The sequence below is a fragment of the Triturus cristatus genome, chromosome 9 (assembly GCF_964204655.1).
Source record: "Triturus cristatus chromosome 9, aTriCri1.1, whole genome shotgun sequence".
Lineage (NCBI taxonomy): Eukaryota > Metazoa > Chordata > Amphibia > Caudata > Salamandridae > Triturus > Triturus cristatus.
Window position 1 is genome coordinate 148,480,878 of NC_140592.1, and position 17,972 is coordinate 148,498,849.

Consider the following 17,972-nt stretch of genomic DNA (forward strand, 5'->3'; position numbering starts at 1 on the left):
TCAACCACTTTGGCCTGTCCAGGAACAGCAGCAATTATCTTTGGTTCCTTTGGGTTCCGAATCCACACACTCCTTCCCATTTAATTATAACAACTGAAGTGTTGGCACCTACCAAATACTTTTGAAGGAACCAGGCATGGCACTGGAAATGTCACAATGTACTATAACCTGCAATGCTTAGTGTGACCCAGAAAGCGCTGGAGTAAAGTTGGAGTAAATGTGTCAAGTTGCAGGCTGATGTGATGCTCCCAATCTCTCCTGCAGCTCAGCTGTTAGACCTGACATATTTGGAGTGGTTTTCCCCAAATCTTTTTGCCTTCACTCCTCCTGTTTTGCTGAATTTATTTGTGTTGGCTTTAGGACTCACTACTAACCAGTTCCAAAGTGCTTGTGTTCCATCCTTAAACATTGTAAAAGTGGCTTACACACAATTAGCACATTTATTTACTTATACGTCCCTAGAAAAGTGGTACTATATGTTCCCAAGTCCTGTAAATTAAACGCAGCACTTATTGTGCCACCCAATTAAATAGCTGTTTAAAAAATGTCTCAGGTCTGCCATTGCATTCTGTTTGTGCAGTTTTAAACTGCCACTTTGACCTGGCTAAATAAACATTTTGCCAGACCAAAACCTTCCTTTTTAATGGATATAAGTCACCCATAGTGTAGGCCCTAAACAGCCCAGAGGGCATGGTGCATTGTATTTAAAAAGTTGGACATATACTTTTACGTGTTACATGTCCTGGTGGTGTTCAACTTTCAAATTAGTTTTTCACTATTGAGGGTGTACCTCTCCCATAAGATTACATAAGGCTACCTTATTACATTTAAAAAGTGATACCTTTTGTGTGGGAGCAGGTAGGAACGTTATGTTTTATGTCTGAGGAATTGTAATTTAAAACTCTCTTTAATGTTAAAGTCAGATTTTTATTCACAATTATGAAATTGCTCATTTTAGGAAGAAGGTGTTTACTTGTCCTAACCATTTGGTGCCTGCATCCTGTTTCTGGGTGACATAACTAGCTGCAGTTGGCAGTTGACCTTTGCGTGTTCCACCAAGACAGAATTACAATAGAGGGCTTGGATGTTGGCAGGATGGGCCCTCCTGACTTTGTGTGGGGCTGTCACACTTGCCCTTCAAAGACACTGCCTCAGCTCACTCACAAAGAACTTCACGATAGACTATTGTCCCAGGGACGACCGACAATGCCAAACTGCACTTTGCACAACAGTATCGACAGCCTGCGGTGACCGCCAACGTGAAGCACCAGCAACAACCATCTGATACTCCTGACAGGATCTTTGCACTACAGCAACTACCATCAGGGACGCCCGGCATGCTCTTCATGCTATAGAGATAACCATTGGTGACGCTCTCCCTGCTCCTCACAGCCTCCTGCTCCGTGAACTGGACTCTTAGCACCTGACTTTGAGAATGTTAATTTTTCAGCGGGACTAACCTTGTCCCTGTATCCAGCCTGCGCTCCATCAAGCCAGCCCGAACTTGTGACTTTCACCCTTTCTCACACTTACAGATAACCTCCAGTGGTGCATTGTGCTTTTAGGTGCAATACTAACCTTAAATCTTTGAAATTGCATAACTCCGGTTCTACCGATTGGATTTTTATCATGTTGGTGTCAATTTATTAAATGTTACTCGATTTTTCCAAATTGTTGTGGGATTTTCCTTATGTTGTATTTTCACTTTATTGATGTTTGACTGATGCATAAATAATTTACAGATAGCCTCTAAATTAAGCCTGAGTTACTTTGTGCCAAGCTACCAGAGGGTTAAGCACAGGTTAATTTTGTGACTTTTTAGTGATTCACCCTAACAGGGATTGTGGCTGCTGCTTGAAAACGACTCACACCTTCGCCAACAGCAACCCAATTGCTCAAATCAGCTTTCAGAGGTGCTGTACTGAAGGCCCTTCTCCCCGTCCTCCCCCCACATCCCATGGGCCGTCACGTTAGTTTGTGCCTATGATTAAGAGGTGAGTGGGGTGCTGCAGTGGCTGTGAGGGTGCACTTTAAACATAAGAGTATTAGAGCAAGGAAAACCTCTCTCAAAAATGTTAAACTACCACAGACATGCAATGTTATGTTTGAGGGTCAACTGTGCAGTGTAGCTGACACGCTTTGTTAGACCTGGCGATTTCCGGTTGGCTAAAGCTTGCGCCAAAGTCAGGCAGAAACCACCAGTCTAGTCAGGGCAAGGAAGTTACACGCCAAAGATAACCCCTGCTCACCCCCTTGGTAGCTTGGCACGAGCAGTCAGGCTTATCTCTGAGGCGATGTGTAAAGCGTTTGCGCGCGCACCCAGCAACAACACCCAAGGCCCACCACAAAGGAAACTCCACACAAGGTATTCTATAAAAATAACCTTTGTATTATAATAAAACACATTAGATAAAAACACACACTTTACAATGTGCCAACAGGCACGGGCAGAATTTACAAGGGATTATGTACAAGACAGGGCCACCTGGACCACTGTCAGGAATTAGCACTTTTTAGATATTTAGCACATAAAATATATAAAATCACTGTAGCACAAAAATAATATGTATAGCACACAACCAGTACTTACTGGTATCGGGGAAGTACCACCTACGTAACCCTAACTACTTTAGGAGACTGTCACGCAGGGAACTAGAACCTCACTAGCACCACCTGTACTAGGAGAAAGCAACAACCACCTACGTATAACAATACCTGTAGGGGTAAGAGAACGTTACACATGATGCAGGAAAACATTCAGAGGTGCAGAGCAAAGGAAACACATGATGCCTAAAAACATTCAGAGGTGTACGGAAGGAACACACATGATGCATACAACATTCAGAGGTGTAAAAGCAATGGCACATGATGCGTCAACACACATTCAGAGGTGCAGGTAGGAACACAATTGCGCAAAACTCCTATGCCACCACCTGTGGCAGTCCCTGGGCCAACTGGCCTGGAAGGGGCTAGGACGCCCTGCGTTCAACAAAGTCAGGCTGCGCCAGCTGCGCAGACCAAAACAAGAATGGTCCCCCACCTAAACGTGGCAGCTGCCCACTAAGTGCTGGGCAGCTGGAAAGCGAACTTCAGGCACTCTGCGTGCCTCTGGAGCCCCTCTGGGCTCTGATCATTAAAAATGTGCCCCCTAGAGCCTTCGTGGCTCTGCACAACGTTGGAGCCTCACTGGGCTCGAGAAGCGATACTTTGCCCCTCCGGTGGAGCCTCACGGGGCTCGTAGATACCGCACCGACTGCCTTTGAGAGCCTCACAGGCTCGGGAAATACTGTCTCCCCGGGTTGGAGCCTCACGGGGCTCGTGAGCACTGCCACCCGTTGGAGCCTCACTGGGCTCGTGAGCGCTGCCTCCGCCCTCCCCAGCACGTGCGCGGAGTCCCCCAGCCCTCGCAATCACTCACCAGGCTGTCTGCAGGGGACTCCCGCGTTGGCTGCTCTCTCTCTCTGCTCAGGCGGACGGGAGGACTCTCCTCCACGCGGAGGGGCAGGCACCGACAATGTGCCTCGCGCCCCCTCCGCACCGACTCCGGCCGCCGTACTCCTCTTCTCAGTCCAGCGCGGGGTGGGCTCCCGCCTGGATCGTACTTTTGGTCAGACCACACCGGGGCGCAGGGTAGGCTCCTGCCTGCTCCGGGGCCCGGAGCAGCCGCGACGCTGCAGTAGGAGGCGGGGTAGGCTCCCGCCCTCCTTTCCTAAGTTCCGGTTGTCCCGGGGGCCCGCCCTCAGCCGCCTGACTTCCGGTTTCAGCCCGGGCTGCAGCGGTGATTATTCCGGCCGTAAGAGGGGTAGGCTCCCTCGAAATACACGCAAATCAGCGGGGTGGGCACCCGCAAGCTGAATCAAACACGGCAGAATCGCGGGGTGGGCACCCGCTATCAGGGTCACAGCGCGCTTAGCGCTATAAAGCAAACCAGCGCTCCCAGCGCTATGAAGGTGGCTAAGTCCAGGAAAACAGCGCGCACAGCGCTACGAAGTCCAGGGAGCGCTCCCAGGCGCCACAAGCAATGTCCAGCCACCAACAAGGTCCTTCAGAGAGCAGGGGGCAAAGGCTGGGCCCAGAGCCAGCTCACAGGGCCCTCCAGCAGGGAGGCAGTCCCCAGTGGCGGTCTCTCCTGGCGCCCAGCAGCAGCAGGCCCCCCCTCAAGTGGATCCTGCAAGAGAACAACTTCTGTGGGGACACAGCCCCATTTTTATACAGTCAAATCCTTTGTCTAAGGTGCAGGGAAGGGGCGAACCAGTTCCAGCAGGTTCCTGAGCACTTTGTTTTGCTCAGCCCCTCTCCCTATTCACTGGCAGGGCTAGGGTCATTAGACGCACCACAGGGGCCGGCGCCAGCATTGTGTGGGGGAATCCCTGTCCTATTCAGGACCCAGGTGCACTCCTCCCCAGCCATCAACCTGCTAACTCCCCATTCACCACTGGGTGACTCCTCCTGACTCTGGGGAATTCCCTAGTCCGTCACCTGACCTCACCAGCCAATCGCCAGCCAAGCCACACATTTCAGACTGCACACTGAAGTGCCCACTTCTAGAAGTGGCACTTCCACACCAGGTACCTGCACGCCGCACACATCAACGCGCAGCATTCACTCCCACGAGTCCGCACATACCAAACACGGGCCTGCACACCCCACGCATCAGGAACTACCGGGACACATACATTCCCCCATGCATTCCTATGGGAGGGCAGGCCACCCTCACAACACGCACGCACTTTACCCTGGGACACAGCGGTAAAGTGCGCCGAAGTCAATAAAATCACTAAACCAAGTCACAATATTAAGCAAAAAGTTTCGGGGTGAACCGGCCAGAAGGGCCAAGTCCAACACAACCCCCTTCCAGCCAAAACGCAGGGTAGACCAATCACCACCGTGATGGACTTCCCTGCTTGGGGCGATAGAACACGGACGCGGGCCCGCCACTGCCGGGACACCCTCCTGTTCTACGCCACGGTGAACCCCTGGGGTTTCTTCTCAAACCACTCTCCGGACCAACTGGGCTACCCCACTGGTACTCCCAAGCTGTCCGCGGCCAAGACCAGGCCCTAGGCCACCCAGGTGCCACTGGTCCTTGCCTAACCACAGAGTGGGGGGTAGTAACCCCTGGCACATAGCAGCCATTCTCCACTCTACCCTTCATCAGGGCAGTTCTAAACTGCCACTGATCTTCCAGCCTAGGGTCTGTACCCTCAGACTGACCAAAAGTCACGGGTGAGGCTCTCCTCCCCCTACCTCTTCTCCTAGGGTTCCGCCCTCTCCTCCTTTGAGAGGCACCCTCGTAACATACCTCACCAACCAGCTCAGGACCCCTCCCTGAGAGCTGGTCTACCAACCTAGGGTTTAACCCCTCAGGTTGCACCGGGGTCAGAGGTGGGCTCTCCCACCCTCTGCACCCCCTTCCAGAGTCCTGCTCCCTACCAACTGGGGCGGCCCCTCTGGAAGAAGAACCGGTCAGGACACTGGTTACAGTAGTCAGACCCTTCAGGTCAGGCTGCTCCTGAACCTGGCCTTCCAACCTCCGGTCTAAAACCTTCGGTGGAATAATTGCCTGGCACTCCAGGACTTCTGGGGATTTACACACCATCCCCCCGAGGCTGACACATGACCCATGTGTCGTGTGACTGTCTGTCTGGCGCAGATCTCCCGTCCCCTGTCCACCTGACAGTGCGCAAAGATCCCCCAGAACAGAAGTGGCGCCACCCGGGTCCCCCCAAGAAGATCTAGCCCAACTGGCTAGTCCCTGGTCCACTGGCGCATCCACTGGGAAACTCATCCCCCAACCACTCCTCACGCTGGACTCCTGTACCCTCCCTACCGGAGCGGTACTGCCAGCCTCTAGAACCACAGGAGCCCTGCTTACAGGCGCTCCAGGTCCTCTACTCACTATGTGATCCTCCTCAAATGGGCTAACAGGACAGCCTAGGTCCCCAACTGGGTGTTCCCTCCTGAAACCACCCAAGTCCCGAGGCAGGGTTTCGTACGTCTGGGGACCCTCGGTCACCCACTTACCCCCGCTCCACTGAGCCAGGCCGTAAGCCCCTACACCCTCCTCGCGACTCTGGGACCTAGCTGGGCTACACGGAGCCTCTTCCACCACGCTGGGCTGGAAGGTACCTGAACCACAACTTGAGTCACTAGTGTGGGAAGAACTATCCCATTCCTCATCATAACTGGGGGCCTGTTCCCATCGGTCTGCTTCCGCTGCCAGCTCCCACGGATCAGTGTGCCCCCATGCTAACAGGTGTTGGCGCAACTCGGGATAAAAACTACTGGATAGCTGCTCTCTGACGAGCAGATCATACAGTTTTTCAAAATCCTCCTTCGTGCTACCCCATACCCAATCAAACAGTGCATCCTCGCATTCCTCCACAAACTTCTCCCAAGACTGGTGAGGCAGCTTCTTCCTGCCCCTGAACTTCAACCTACATTCCTCCTCCCGGGAACTAGGTACCATACTGGGGGAACTGGGAATGGGACTCTCTGCACTGGTCTCTCTATTGCTGCCACCACTGGACTCAACCCTCCCTGGGGAGCCCAGAAAACTACCACTGCGCTCTGGGGACAACTTACCCTCTAGAGCTAATCTCTCCCTGGCGAAGGCCCTCTCAGCCTCCGCCATCCTCTCCTGCGCTAAGACCCTCTCGGTCTCCAGCTTTTTCTCTGCCATAGTCAGCTGCGCCATCCCCCGGGCATGCTCCAACCTGAGCTTCTCCATGGCCAGCTGATGCTCCCTCTCTTCCCTCCTATCCACCCACTCCTCTGGGGACAGGGAAAGGGATGGGGTGCTGCTCCTGACACTGGACCCAGCAAGGGACTCCCTATCTATGGGGTCTCCACTCTCTACTGACGTCCCTGTCAGGTAACCTTCCTCCTCCTCAGATTCCTCAGGGCTCTCCTCAGGCCCACCACCCTCTCGGCGTGCGGCCCGGGCCCTATCTTCCTCGCTGCGCTCCCGCTCCCACTCCTCCTTTTGCCAAAGGATCAGGTTGTCCCTCAGTTTGGACTGGGTATCTAACTCACCCACCTCTATGTCTCTCTCCTCACAGAACCTTACCAGCTCCAACCTACTGTACCTAAACAGACTACAGAAGTTAAAAGCAGGCTCCATTTTGGCGGACGTTCCTGAGAAGAGTTCAACACAAGGAACCTGGGGGTCGGAGCTACACAGGAGTACACAATTCACAAAAGGTTTCAGTGAGCTCTCTATCCTGGAGAACTCACACTCACTGTCTAGTGCCCCACACACCATCCACACACAACCCTCCCCTCGGACTGGTAAGGCCGTTTCTACCACCCCTGATCCCTCAACCTGACCACCACGTGACACAGGTACCAAACTCTGGGCGCAGGGCGGGGGACAAATGTACTGGACACAATTACACAATGATACCTTCAGGAGAAGAAATAAAGGAACTTCAAAACAATAATCCCTAAAATGTGGTTATCTAATGCAGAGTTTTGCAGTGTGGCCAGTCGCTGCTGCGGTACAGCGCAAACGCAAGTCCAAATCCCACCGCTGAACACCAATGTTAGACCTGGCGATTTCCGGTTGGCTAAAGCTTGCGCCAAAGTCAGGCAGAAACCACCAGTCTAGTCAGGGCAAGGAAGTTACACGCCAAAGATAACCCCTGCTCACCCCCTTGGTAGCTTGGCACGAGCAGTCAGGCTTATCTCTGAGGCGATGTGTAAAGCGTTTGCGCGCGCACCCAGCAACAACACCCAAGGCCCACCACAAAGGAAACTCCACACAAGGTATTCTATAAAAATAACCTTTGTATTATAATAAAACACATTAGATAAAAACACACACTTTACAATGTGCCAACAGGCACGGGCAGAATTTACAAGGGATTATGTACAAGACAGGGCCACCTGGACCACTGTCAGGAATTAGCACTTTTTAGATATTTAGCACATAAAATATATAAAATCACTGTAGCACAAAAATAATATGTATAGCACACAACCAGTACTTACTGGTATCGGGGAAGTACCACCTACGTAACCCTAACTACTTTAGGAGACTGTCACGCAGGGAACTAGAACCTCACTAGCACCACCTGTACTAGGAGAAAGCAACAACCACCTACGTATAACAATACCTGTAGGGGTAAGAGAACGTTACACATGATGCAGGAAAACATTCAGAGGTGCAGAGCAAAGGAAACACATGATGCCTAAAAACATTCAGAGGTGTACGGAAGGAACACACATGATGCATACAACATTCAGAGGTGTAAAAGCAATGGCACATGATGCGTCAACACACATTCAGAGGTGCAGGTAGGAACACAATTGCGCAAAACTCCTATGCCACCACCTGTGGCAGTCCCTGGGCCAACTGGCCTGGAAGGGGCTAGGACGCCCTGCGTTCAACAAAGTCAGGCTGCGCCAGCTGCGCAGACCAAAACAAGAATGGTCCCCCACCTAAACGTGGCAGCTGCCCACTAAGTGCTGGGCAGCTGGAAAGCGAACTTCAGGCACTCTGCGTGCCTCTGGAGCCCCTCTGGGCTCTGATCATTAAAAATGTGCCCCCTAGAGCCTTCGTGGCTCTGCACAACGTTGGAGCCTCACTGGGCTCGAGAAGCGATACTTTGCCCCTCCGGTGGAGCCTCACGGGGCTCGTAGATACCGCACCGACTGCCTTTGAGAGCCTCACAGGCTCGGGAAATACTGTCTCCCCGGGTTGGAGCCTCACGGGGCTCGTGAGCACTGCCACCCGTTGGAGCCTCACTGGGCTCGTGAGCGCTGCCTCCGCCCTCCCCAGCACGTGCGCGGAGTCCCCCAGCCCTCGCAATCACTCACCAGGCTGTCTGCAGGGGACTCCCGCGTTGGCTGCTCTCTCTCTCTGCTCAGGCGGACGGGAGGACTCTCCTCCACGCGGAGGGGCAGGCACCGACAATGTGCCTCGCGCCCCCTCCGCACCGACTCCGGCCGCCGTACTCCTCTTCTCAGTCCAGCGCGGGGTGGGCTCCCGCCTGGATCGTACTTTTGGTCAGACCACACCGGGGCGCAGGGTAGGCTCCTGCCTGCTCCGGGGCCCGGAGCAGCCGCGACGCTGCAGTAGGAGGCGGGGTAGGCTCCCGCCCTCCTTTCCTAAGTTCCGGTTGTCCCGGGGGCCCGCCCTCAGCCGCCTGACTTCCGGTTTCAGCCCGGGCTGCAGCGGTGATTATTCCGGCCGTAAGAGGGGTAGGCTCCCTCGAAATACACGCAAATCAGCGGGGTGGGCACCCGCAAGCTGAATCAAACACGGCAGAATCGCGGGGTGGGCACCCGCTATCAGGGTCACAGCGCGCTTAGCGCTATAAAGCAAACCAGCGCTCCCAGCGCTATGAAGGTGGCTAAGTCCAGGAAAACAGCGCGCACAGCGCTACGAAGTCCAGGGAGCGCTCCCAGGCGCCACAAGCAATGTCCAGCCACCAACAAGGTCCTTCAGAGAGCAGGGGGCAAAGGCTGGGCCCAGAGCCAGCTCACAGGGCCCTCCAGCAGGGAGGCAGTCCCCAGTGGCGGTCTCTCCTGGCGCCCAGCAGCAGCAGGCCCCCCCTCAAGTGGATCCTGCAAGAGAACAACTTCTGTGGGGACACAGCCCCATTTTTATACAGTCAAATCCTTTGTCTAAGGTGCAGGGAAGGGGCGAACCAGTTCCAGCAGGTTCCTGAGCACTTTGTTTTGCTCAGCCCCTCTCCCTATTCACTGGCAGGGCTAGGGTCATTAGACGCACCACAGGGGCCGGCGCCAGCATTGTGTGGGGGAATCCCTGTCCTATTCAGGACCCAGGTGCACTCCTCCCCAGCCATCAACCTGCTAACTCCCCATTCACCACTGGGTGACTCCTCCTGACTCTGGGGAATTCCCTAGTCCGTCACCTGACCTCACCAGCCAATCGCCAGACAAGCCACACATTTCAGACTGCACACTGAAGTGCCCACTTCTAGAAGTGGCACTTCCACACCAGGTACCTGCACGCCGCACACATCAACGCGCAGCATTCACTCCCACGAGTCCGCACATACCAAACACGGGCCTGCACACCCCACGCATCAGGAACTACCGGGACACATACATTCCCCCATGCATTCCTATGGGAGGGCAGGCCACCCTCACAACACGCACGCACTTTACCCTGGGACACAGCGGTAAAGTGCGCCGAAGTCAATAAAATCACTAAACCAAGTCACAATATTAAGCAAAAAGTTTCGGGGTGAACCGGCCAGAAGGGCCAAGTCCAACACGCTTTAACAATGATGAATCCTGGTAGGTGTATCACACTTCGTTTCCCCCGCAAACTATACATTTCTGCAACTTTCGCTGTTCCGTGATATTTGGTCTAATCCCCCAAAACGTCTACAGGCGACACTACAGGTGAGTAGAAAACTCCAGGGTCTATACATTTACCAATGAACGTTATAATGGATGCTTCCCACCCTCGAGACCCCTCTTCTGCTTTTCAGTGAACTGTTCACGGAGGATGCCAGGCACAGCTATTATAAACCTTTGCATGATGGTACTGTGTAAAAAATGCATATATAAAATCAAAAGCAATGGAAAGCAGTGTGGCCACTCACAGTTCTTATGGAAACCACAATGGCAATGTAGCTCCTTGGCGCCCGAGGGTTTACTCTGGCAGCGCTGTACAGGTTGTTAAAATAGAAGGGGGTGGACAAAAGCCGAGCGGTTTCCTCCCTTGGACACATCGGCGGCCCCAGCAACAGTTTCGATGCTGACTGGCTTCAGAATTGTATATAAATCACATTTATTGCGTATGCACCGCGCTTGGCTTCGATAGACTAGCTTCGCCTGGTAGTGCTTCTCTGCCCCTTCCTTTCCTTCCCTACTGTGGTAACGGAGCCACCCGGCCCGTTCCAACACGACGTTCACGCATCCACGCACCCGGAGGGCGGGCACGCCCGACGGTATAAATAAAGGGGCGCGAGACCGCTCGTGGTCTTCGGCCCACACAGCAACCCCGGCTGGCGTGTCCTTATTTCGCTACCTGCCCCTAGGCCTCCCATATCCCCACGTGTCCCCAAAGAACACTACATTGGCGACGAGGGCGGAGCCTACCCGCGCCTCGCCTCTCCAGCACCAACAACTTGCCTGGGGGGGTGCTCGGCGCTCTCCGCAGAGGCGGAACGAGGAGGACCTCGCCGCGCGCGTCCTCGCGCTGAAGGGCAGCTGGCGCTCTGCAGGTGAGCTCGTGGCTGGCTCTGGGTCTGCCGGGGAAGGCCCCGAAGGCAGTGTGTAGCAGAGGCGTCCTCGGCGGTGCCTGAGGGGAGTAATACAACCGAAGCCCAGCTCAGAAGAGAGGAAAAAAAAAAAAAGGGAACCGGCAGGTCTCGCCTACGCGCAGCATCCAAGGGGGAGAGAGACCAATAAAGCACTGCACAAGAAAAAAAAATACCCGGCAGGTCTCGCCTACGCGCAGCATCCCGAGCAGCGCAGGTCTCGCCCACGCACAGCTCCAGCAGCGGCAGAGGTCTCGCCTGGACACCTGCCACGCAGCGACGGTCTGGGGGCGCGAGCAGTGAAGGACGACGAACATGACGACCCCGGCCCCCAGCGGAAGTGGCACTGCGCAGCAGCCTCCGCCGGCAGCCGCCGCGCAGCCCGCGGCCGCCGCGCCTGGACACAGCGCGGTAGCCCCGCTGCCGCCATTCAGCGGATTGTCGGACCCCGCCACGGCGGCGGTGCGGTGGCGGTCATGGATCGGACGGCTGGAGCACTATTTTGTCGGAGTGCGGGAGACGGACAACACGGTCAAACGATCGCTCCTCATGTGCTACGGGGGTGAAGAGCTGTACGACCTCTTCGAAACTCTGCCGGACCGGGGGAACGACGACGACTATGCGGGCGCCCTAAGGGCCCTGAACCGCCATTTTGATCCCCAAACGAACCCGGATTTCGAATGGTTCAAGCTTCGCCAGGCGCGACAGGAAGAAAACGAAAGCATTGACGTCTTCTATGCACGCCTGCGGAAACTCTCGCTGTCCTGTGTGCTGCCTGACCAGAGGGCAGAGATTCGGGCGCAACTCATACAGGGGTGCAGGTCGGTCCCGTTGCGACGTCTCATCCTGCGGGAGCCAGGTATCACCCTTGAAAACATCCTGGTACTTGGCCGGTCTCACGAGCTGTCTAATGCTCGGGCGGATGCGATGGAGGCGGCCCTCAATCGGCCGACGACTGCCCCGAAACCGCCAGTGGTCAAGGAAGAGAGAGTGGACGCGCTGCAGAAGCGACCGGGTCAACAGCGAGGAGCCGCGAGAGCTCCACAGGGCAGCACGTGCGGCAACTGCGGCCTGGGTCACCCACCTGGCGGCCGGTGCGTCGCGATGGGACAGACATGCCTGAAGTGTGGCCGAGCGAACCACTTTGCGAAGGTCTGCAGAGGTGGCCGAAGGGGGCGCGGTGGTGCATCCGGCCCACGGGGAGCAACGGCGCGTGTACACCAGCTGACCGCGGAGGAATCCGCCGCCCTGCGTGAAAACTCTAAGCCAGAGTTCGATGAAGAGGGAGAAGAAGAGGAAGTCTTCTTCGTGTCGTTCGTAGGCCGAGAAGGCACGAGGAGAAGACCGCCGCCCATGTGTGACATCATGGTGGCCGGGTCCCCGGTGAGTGCTCTCATTGACACGGGGGCGTCGGTGAACGTCATGGACAGCTGCCAGTATGAGAGGTTGTCGCCACGCCCACCCCTGAGACCCTCCAAAGCCCAAATTTTCACGTACGACAGTGACCGGCCACTGTCTCTGCGAGGGGTGATCGACGTCGAAGTCGTCAGCGAAGGCCGGAAGTTGGCCACGACATTCCACGTGGCGGAAGGCAAGAGGGGCACCCTGCTGAGCTGCCACACCGCCGAAGATCTGGCGCTGGTATGCTTCGCAAATCAGGTGCACGAGCTACATGCAAGGGAGATACTGAAGGACTTTCCGATGCTGTTTCAAGGTCTAGGGTGCCTACGCGGAAAGCAGTTCAGACTACACGTGGACCCGACGGTCCGGCCCATGGCGCTGCGTCACCGGAGAATACCATTCCTCCTGCGACCACAGGTAGAAGAGGAGTTGCAAAAATTGGAAGACTTGGGGGTGATTGAGAAGGTATCGGGTCCGACCCCGTGGGTGTCCCCCCTGGTCGTGGCGCCCAAACCCAAGCAACCAGGCGCCATCCGACTCTGTGTGGACATGCGCCTCCCGAACAAGGCGGTCAAGCGCGAAAGACACCTCACGCCCACCATGGACGATATTGTGGCCGACCTCAACGGCGCACAGTGGTTCACGAAATTGGACCTCAACGCGGGGTACCACCAGCTTGAGCTCCACCCCGACAGCCGCAACATTACCACCTTCTCCACCCACGTTGGCCTGCGGAGGTATAAGCGGCTGAGCTTCGGAATTTCGTCAGCGGCCGAAGTTTTCCAAAACGCCATTCGGGAGACTCTCTCAGGTCTCCAGGGAGTCATCAACCTGAGTGACGACATTCTAGTGTTCTCACGAACTCTGGAAGAACACCATCGACATCTGCGCGACACGCTGCAGCGGCTGGCGGATAGTGGACTCACCCTTCATGAGGCCAAGTGCTCCTTCTACCAGGAGTCGGTCGAATTCTTCGGCTACATCTTCTCGAGGGAAGGCCTGAGAGTGGATCCGAAGAAGGCGGCAGCGATCCGCGCTGCCCCGAGGCCCACATCTGCCACCGAGGTCAGGAGCTTCCTGGGGATGGCAACCTACTGCGGGCGGTTCATTCCCAATCTGGCGTCCCTGTCGGAGCCGCTCCGGCTTCTCACGAAGAGTGGGCATCCGTGGACCTGGACGGCCAAGGAAGATATGGCGTTCCAAGCGGTCAAGGACGCGCTGATCGATGACAAGGTGATGGCGTACTTCAGGCCCCACCGGCGGACAGAGGTGGTGGTGGACGCGAGCCCCGTGGGGCTGGGCGCAGTCCTGATGCAGGAGACGGAGGCGAAGGAATGGGTCCCGACCGCGTATGCCAGCAGGGCTCTGACGGCTACGGAGATGAGGTACGCGCAGATCGAGCGCGAGGCGCTGGCCATCAAGTGGGCCTGCCAGCATTTCCATCTCTACCTGTATGGGCACGACTTTCGGGTGGTCACCGACCACAAGCCCCTGGTTCCGCTCTTCGCTGGCACTGCGAGGCTAGGGCCCCCGAGGATCGAAAGATGGGCGGTCCAGTTACAAGCGTACCGATTTGAGGTCGTGTTCCGACCAGGAGCCAGCAACCCGGCGGACTTCCTGTCCCGCCACCCGGAGCCGGCGCGCCCCGATCAGGCGGAGGAGGCGGAGACGGAGGAGTTCGTCCGCCTAGTGTCGCAAGCCGCGTGCCCGGTGGCACTCACGTTGGAAGACATCGGCAAAGCCACGGAACTGGACGACTGCCTCGTGAAGGTGAAGCGCACGCTGGCGACCCACCACTGGCGGAACTTCCTGGATGGAGTGCAGGCCCTCACCGAAGAGGAGAAAGTGTATCGACAGCAGGTGTGGAACGCGCGGAGTGAGCTCAGCGAGGGGCCGCACGGGGTGGTCCTGCGAGGAGCAACTCTCGTCATTCCGATGAGTCTCCAAGGAGAGGTGGTCAGGTTGGCACATCAAGGGCACCAAGGCATCTCCAAGACCAAGGCAAGGCTGCGGAGCAAGGTGTGGTTCCCGCGGATGGACGCGCTGGTTGAGGAAGCCATCCGCAGCTGTCACTCGTGCAACATCACGGGGGGGGAACCGACGCCTCACCCAGTGATCACGGAGGAACCCTGTCTGGAACCCTGGTCCAAACTGAGTATAGACTTTGGTTCGTTCCCGGATGGGCGACACACCTTAGTGGTGGTGGACTCACACTCCAAGTTCCCGGTGGTGGAAGTAGTGTCATCGACGGCGTTCAGCCAGGTGCGAGCGGCGCTAGATCGCATATTTGCCATGATGGGCCTGCCAGAGGAAGTCCGATCGGACAACGGGCCCCCGTTCCAAGGGCGGGAGTTCCAGGAATACCTTGCGGCTCGAGGGGTCAGACACAGGAAAATTACCCCGCAGTGGCCCCAGGCGAATGGGGAAGTGGAGCGTTTCATGCGCACGATGAACCGGGCGCTGAGAATTGGAGTCGAGCAAGGAGAAGACGCAGATCAGTGCCTCTCGCAGTTCCTAAGTGCCTACCGGCGGACCCCCCACTGTACAACCAGGTGTGCGCCAGCGCACCTTCTGTTCAAGAAGGCCCCCAGGGACAATATCCCGGCGAGTCATGCGTGGCTGCCCACGCCGCTAGACCAAGAGGAGGCGCAAGGAAGAAGGAGGACCTCCAACGAGAAAGCCAGTCTGAAGAGGAGAGCCCGGGGGAGGAGTCTCCAGGTGGGAGACAGGGTCATCCTGAAAGACCGGTACCCGAATTGGAAGTATCGTACCCCATTCGAACCGGAGGTGTGGGAAGTGACTGGAGTGCGCGGCACCATGGTGTCAGCCAGGAGAGGGACGCGGACGGTAACGCGAAATGCATCTTGGTTCAAACGAATAACATCTGGCGTCCCCGAGACTGACCAGGAGGAGGAAGAGTTTGAGGCCCCGGAGGGGGGCGGCTCACCAGGATTGCCGGCAAGCCCGTCACAGAATGCACCCCCACTGCCCGGGGCGAACGAGAGAGAAGGCGGGGCCCCCGCCGCGGCCGAGGCGCCCAATGGCCGAGGAGATGTTCCACGGAGTCGGCCGTATGGACTTCGGCCAAACCCGGCCCCTAGTAAGAGACTGAGAGACTTTGCGTGGTGTGCGCAGGAACTGGACTGTCCAGCGAGAAATGATCTCTGTATCTGAAAGATTGGAGGGATGTGGTAACGGAGCCACCCGGCCCGTTCCAACACGACGTTCACGCATCCACGCACCCGGAGGGCGGGCACGCCCGACGGTATAAATAAAGGGGCGCGAGACCGCTCGTGGTCTTCGGCCCACACAGCAACCCCGGCTGGCGTGTCCTTATTTCGCTACCTGCCCCTAGGCCTCCCATATCCCCACGTGTCCCCAAAGAACACTACACCTACGAGACTTTTTTCCTGGAACCTCTGCGCCTTCCCACCCTAACGTGGTATTTAATTTGCTGAGCGCTACAGAACATGCACGAGGCCTGGTGCAGTCGTCCACGCCGGTTTCTTACACTACGAGGCGCGCGCAGATACGAGGCGCGCGTGTCCTCTCTACTCAAACATCGCCGTCTACACTTCCTTCCTGTGAGCACGAGTTCAGCATTGAGAACGACCGCGATGTGGACATCTCGGTATCTCAAGACACATTTACCTGAAACAACACTTTTACGTAGATCATTTGTAATATCTGAACTTGCTTTCCTACTTAAGGTTACTCATCACCTCAAAGAACGCAGCATCAGCTCCAATTTGGGGAAGGGAGGTGCTGGGAGGGGGAGGCTGGTACTCGAATAGTGCTGTGAAACATGCTTCTGGTCTCTCGTTTCTGGATGACATATATCCTGTGATTGGGAAGATGTTAAGAAACGAAATGACAGACAGACAGACAGACAGACAGACAGACAGACAGACAGACAGACAGACAGACAGATAGATAGATAGATAGATAGATAGATAGATAGATAGATAATTTGACCCTTTTCATTTGCTTATAATGGGCGCATGTTCCATGTTCTAACTAAAAAATATATTTTAAAAACTGTATTCACAAATACTATGATTACTGACGCTCTGTGCACTGGCTGTATGTTGCATTATACTTAGACATATTTAATGACCTCTGTGGAATGCCAACCAATCGAGATACGATTTAAAACAAGCACAGACACATGAGAGCACATTTCCTTCCTTCCTCCTATCTCCCCCTCCACCCGACCATCAGACAAGCCCCACAATAACAAAAATATATATATAAAGAATAAAATAACAAATCTCGAATGCCTGTGTTTAGGGCAGCTGGCTCGCGAAGCGCCTCTGAATGAAAAGCAGCCAGCCAGCAGTACACGAAAGATCTGCGCCGTCCTTACCTGCACGGCTGTGGACATCACCCCCAGTGTCCGCCACCAGGACTGTCCTTGAAATGTCGGCTACCGATGCCGTGGCCGTTTGCATAGTTGCCCGTGTTCTCTGTGCCGGTAAGATGCCCGGTACAGCAGAGACTGGAGAGAGCAGCCGCCCGAGCAGGTGAGGCGGGGACCCCGAGGCCGGCTGTCCGCGCCGGGCACTACTTCACGCCGCCTGCCTGGCAGGACCCACAGCCATCCGGGGCACTCTACCGAGCCATCCTCAGCCCTCTCTCCCCCCAGCAGGGGCGTGCGTCCCCGGGGCAAGCCCGCCTATCGCATGGCTCGGGCGTGAAGCGGTCACAAGTTCCCGGGGAGTGAGATGTCTGCTGTCAGCCGCGGCCGGCAGTGCGCGGGTTGGGGGTGAGGTGCCGGCGTGATGTCTGGTGCGAGGTGCAGGTGGGCGTGAGGGGTGAGTACAGAGCTGCAAAGCTGCTCCTGCCGCCTGTCAGGCAGGACTGTCTTTCGCAGCTTTACTCTCCCAGCTCAACCCATCCCCCCCCACCTCTCGGGGGTTTGGCTAGAAAAAGCCCGCCCTTCCCCCACCCAGTTTCTCTCACAAGTGTCGGAAAGTTGCAACCATAACTGTTCTCTCACTTCTGCATTCTTTTTCCGAGGAGCTCATTCAAGCGCCTCACCTGCTGCTGTTCGGTGCCCTCGCTGCACCACTCAACAGCTGCTGGAAGATTGGTACTTCCCCAGAAACGGCAAATTCTGCTTTATTAAGCCTCCATAAACACAAAAACATAAGCCTGTAATATTCATTTTTTAATATTCAGAAATATCCATAACAGGAACGGAGAAAATGCACATTATTATGTTTTACCTAGCGCCTACGTCTCCCACAGACGCATTCAAAGCACTGTGGCATATCTGACTCATTGAAATTGTCTGAGTATGGCATATTCATTGCAGTGTTATGCTGACTT

The 17,972-nt window shown here is 55.8% G+C and overlaps 1 protein-coding gene across 1 annotated transcript in view; it reads right to left on the minus strand.

Moving 5' to 3' along the window:
- The window catches only part of SUSD3 (sushi domain containing 3), a 197,853-nt gene extending 180,308 nt beyond the window's left edge, over positions 1 to 17,545 (minus strand). The window contains exon 1 of the mRNA XM_085624595.1: positions 17,008 to 17,545. Within this exon, the coding sequence (XP_085480721.1) occupies positions 17,008 to 17,092 (85 nt within the window). The 5' untranslated portion in view covers positions 17,093 to 17,545. The remainder of the gene's footprint in view (positions 1 to 17,007) is intronic.
- Positions 17,546 to 17,972: the final 427 nt, after the last annotated feature.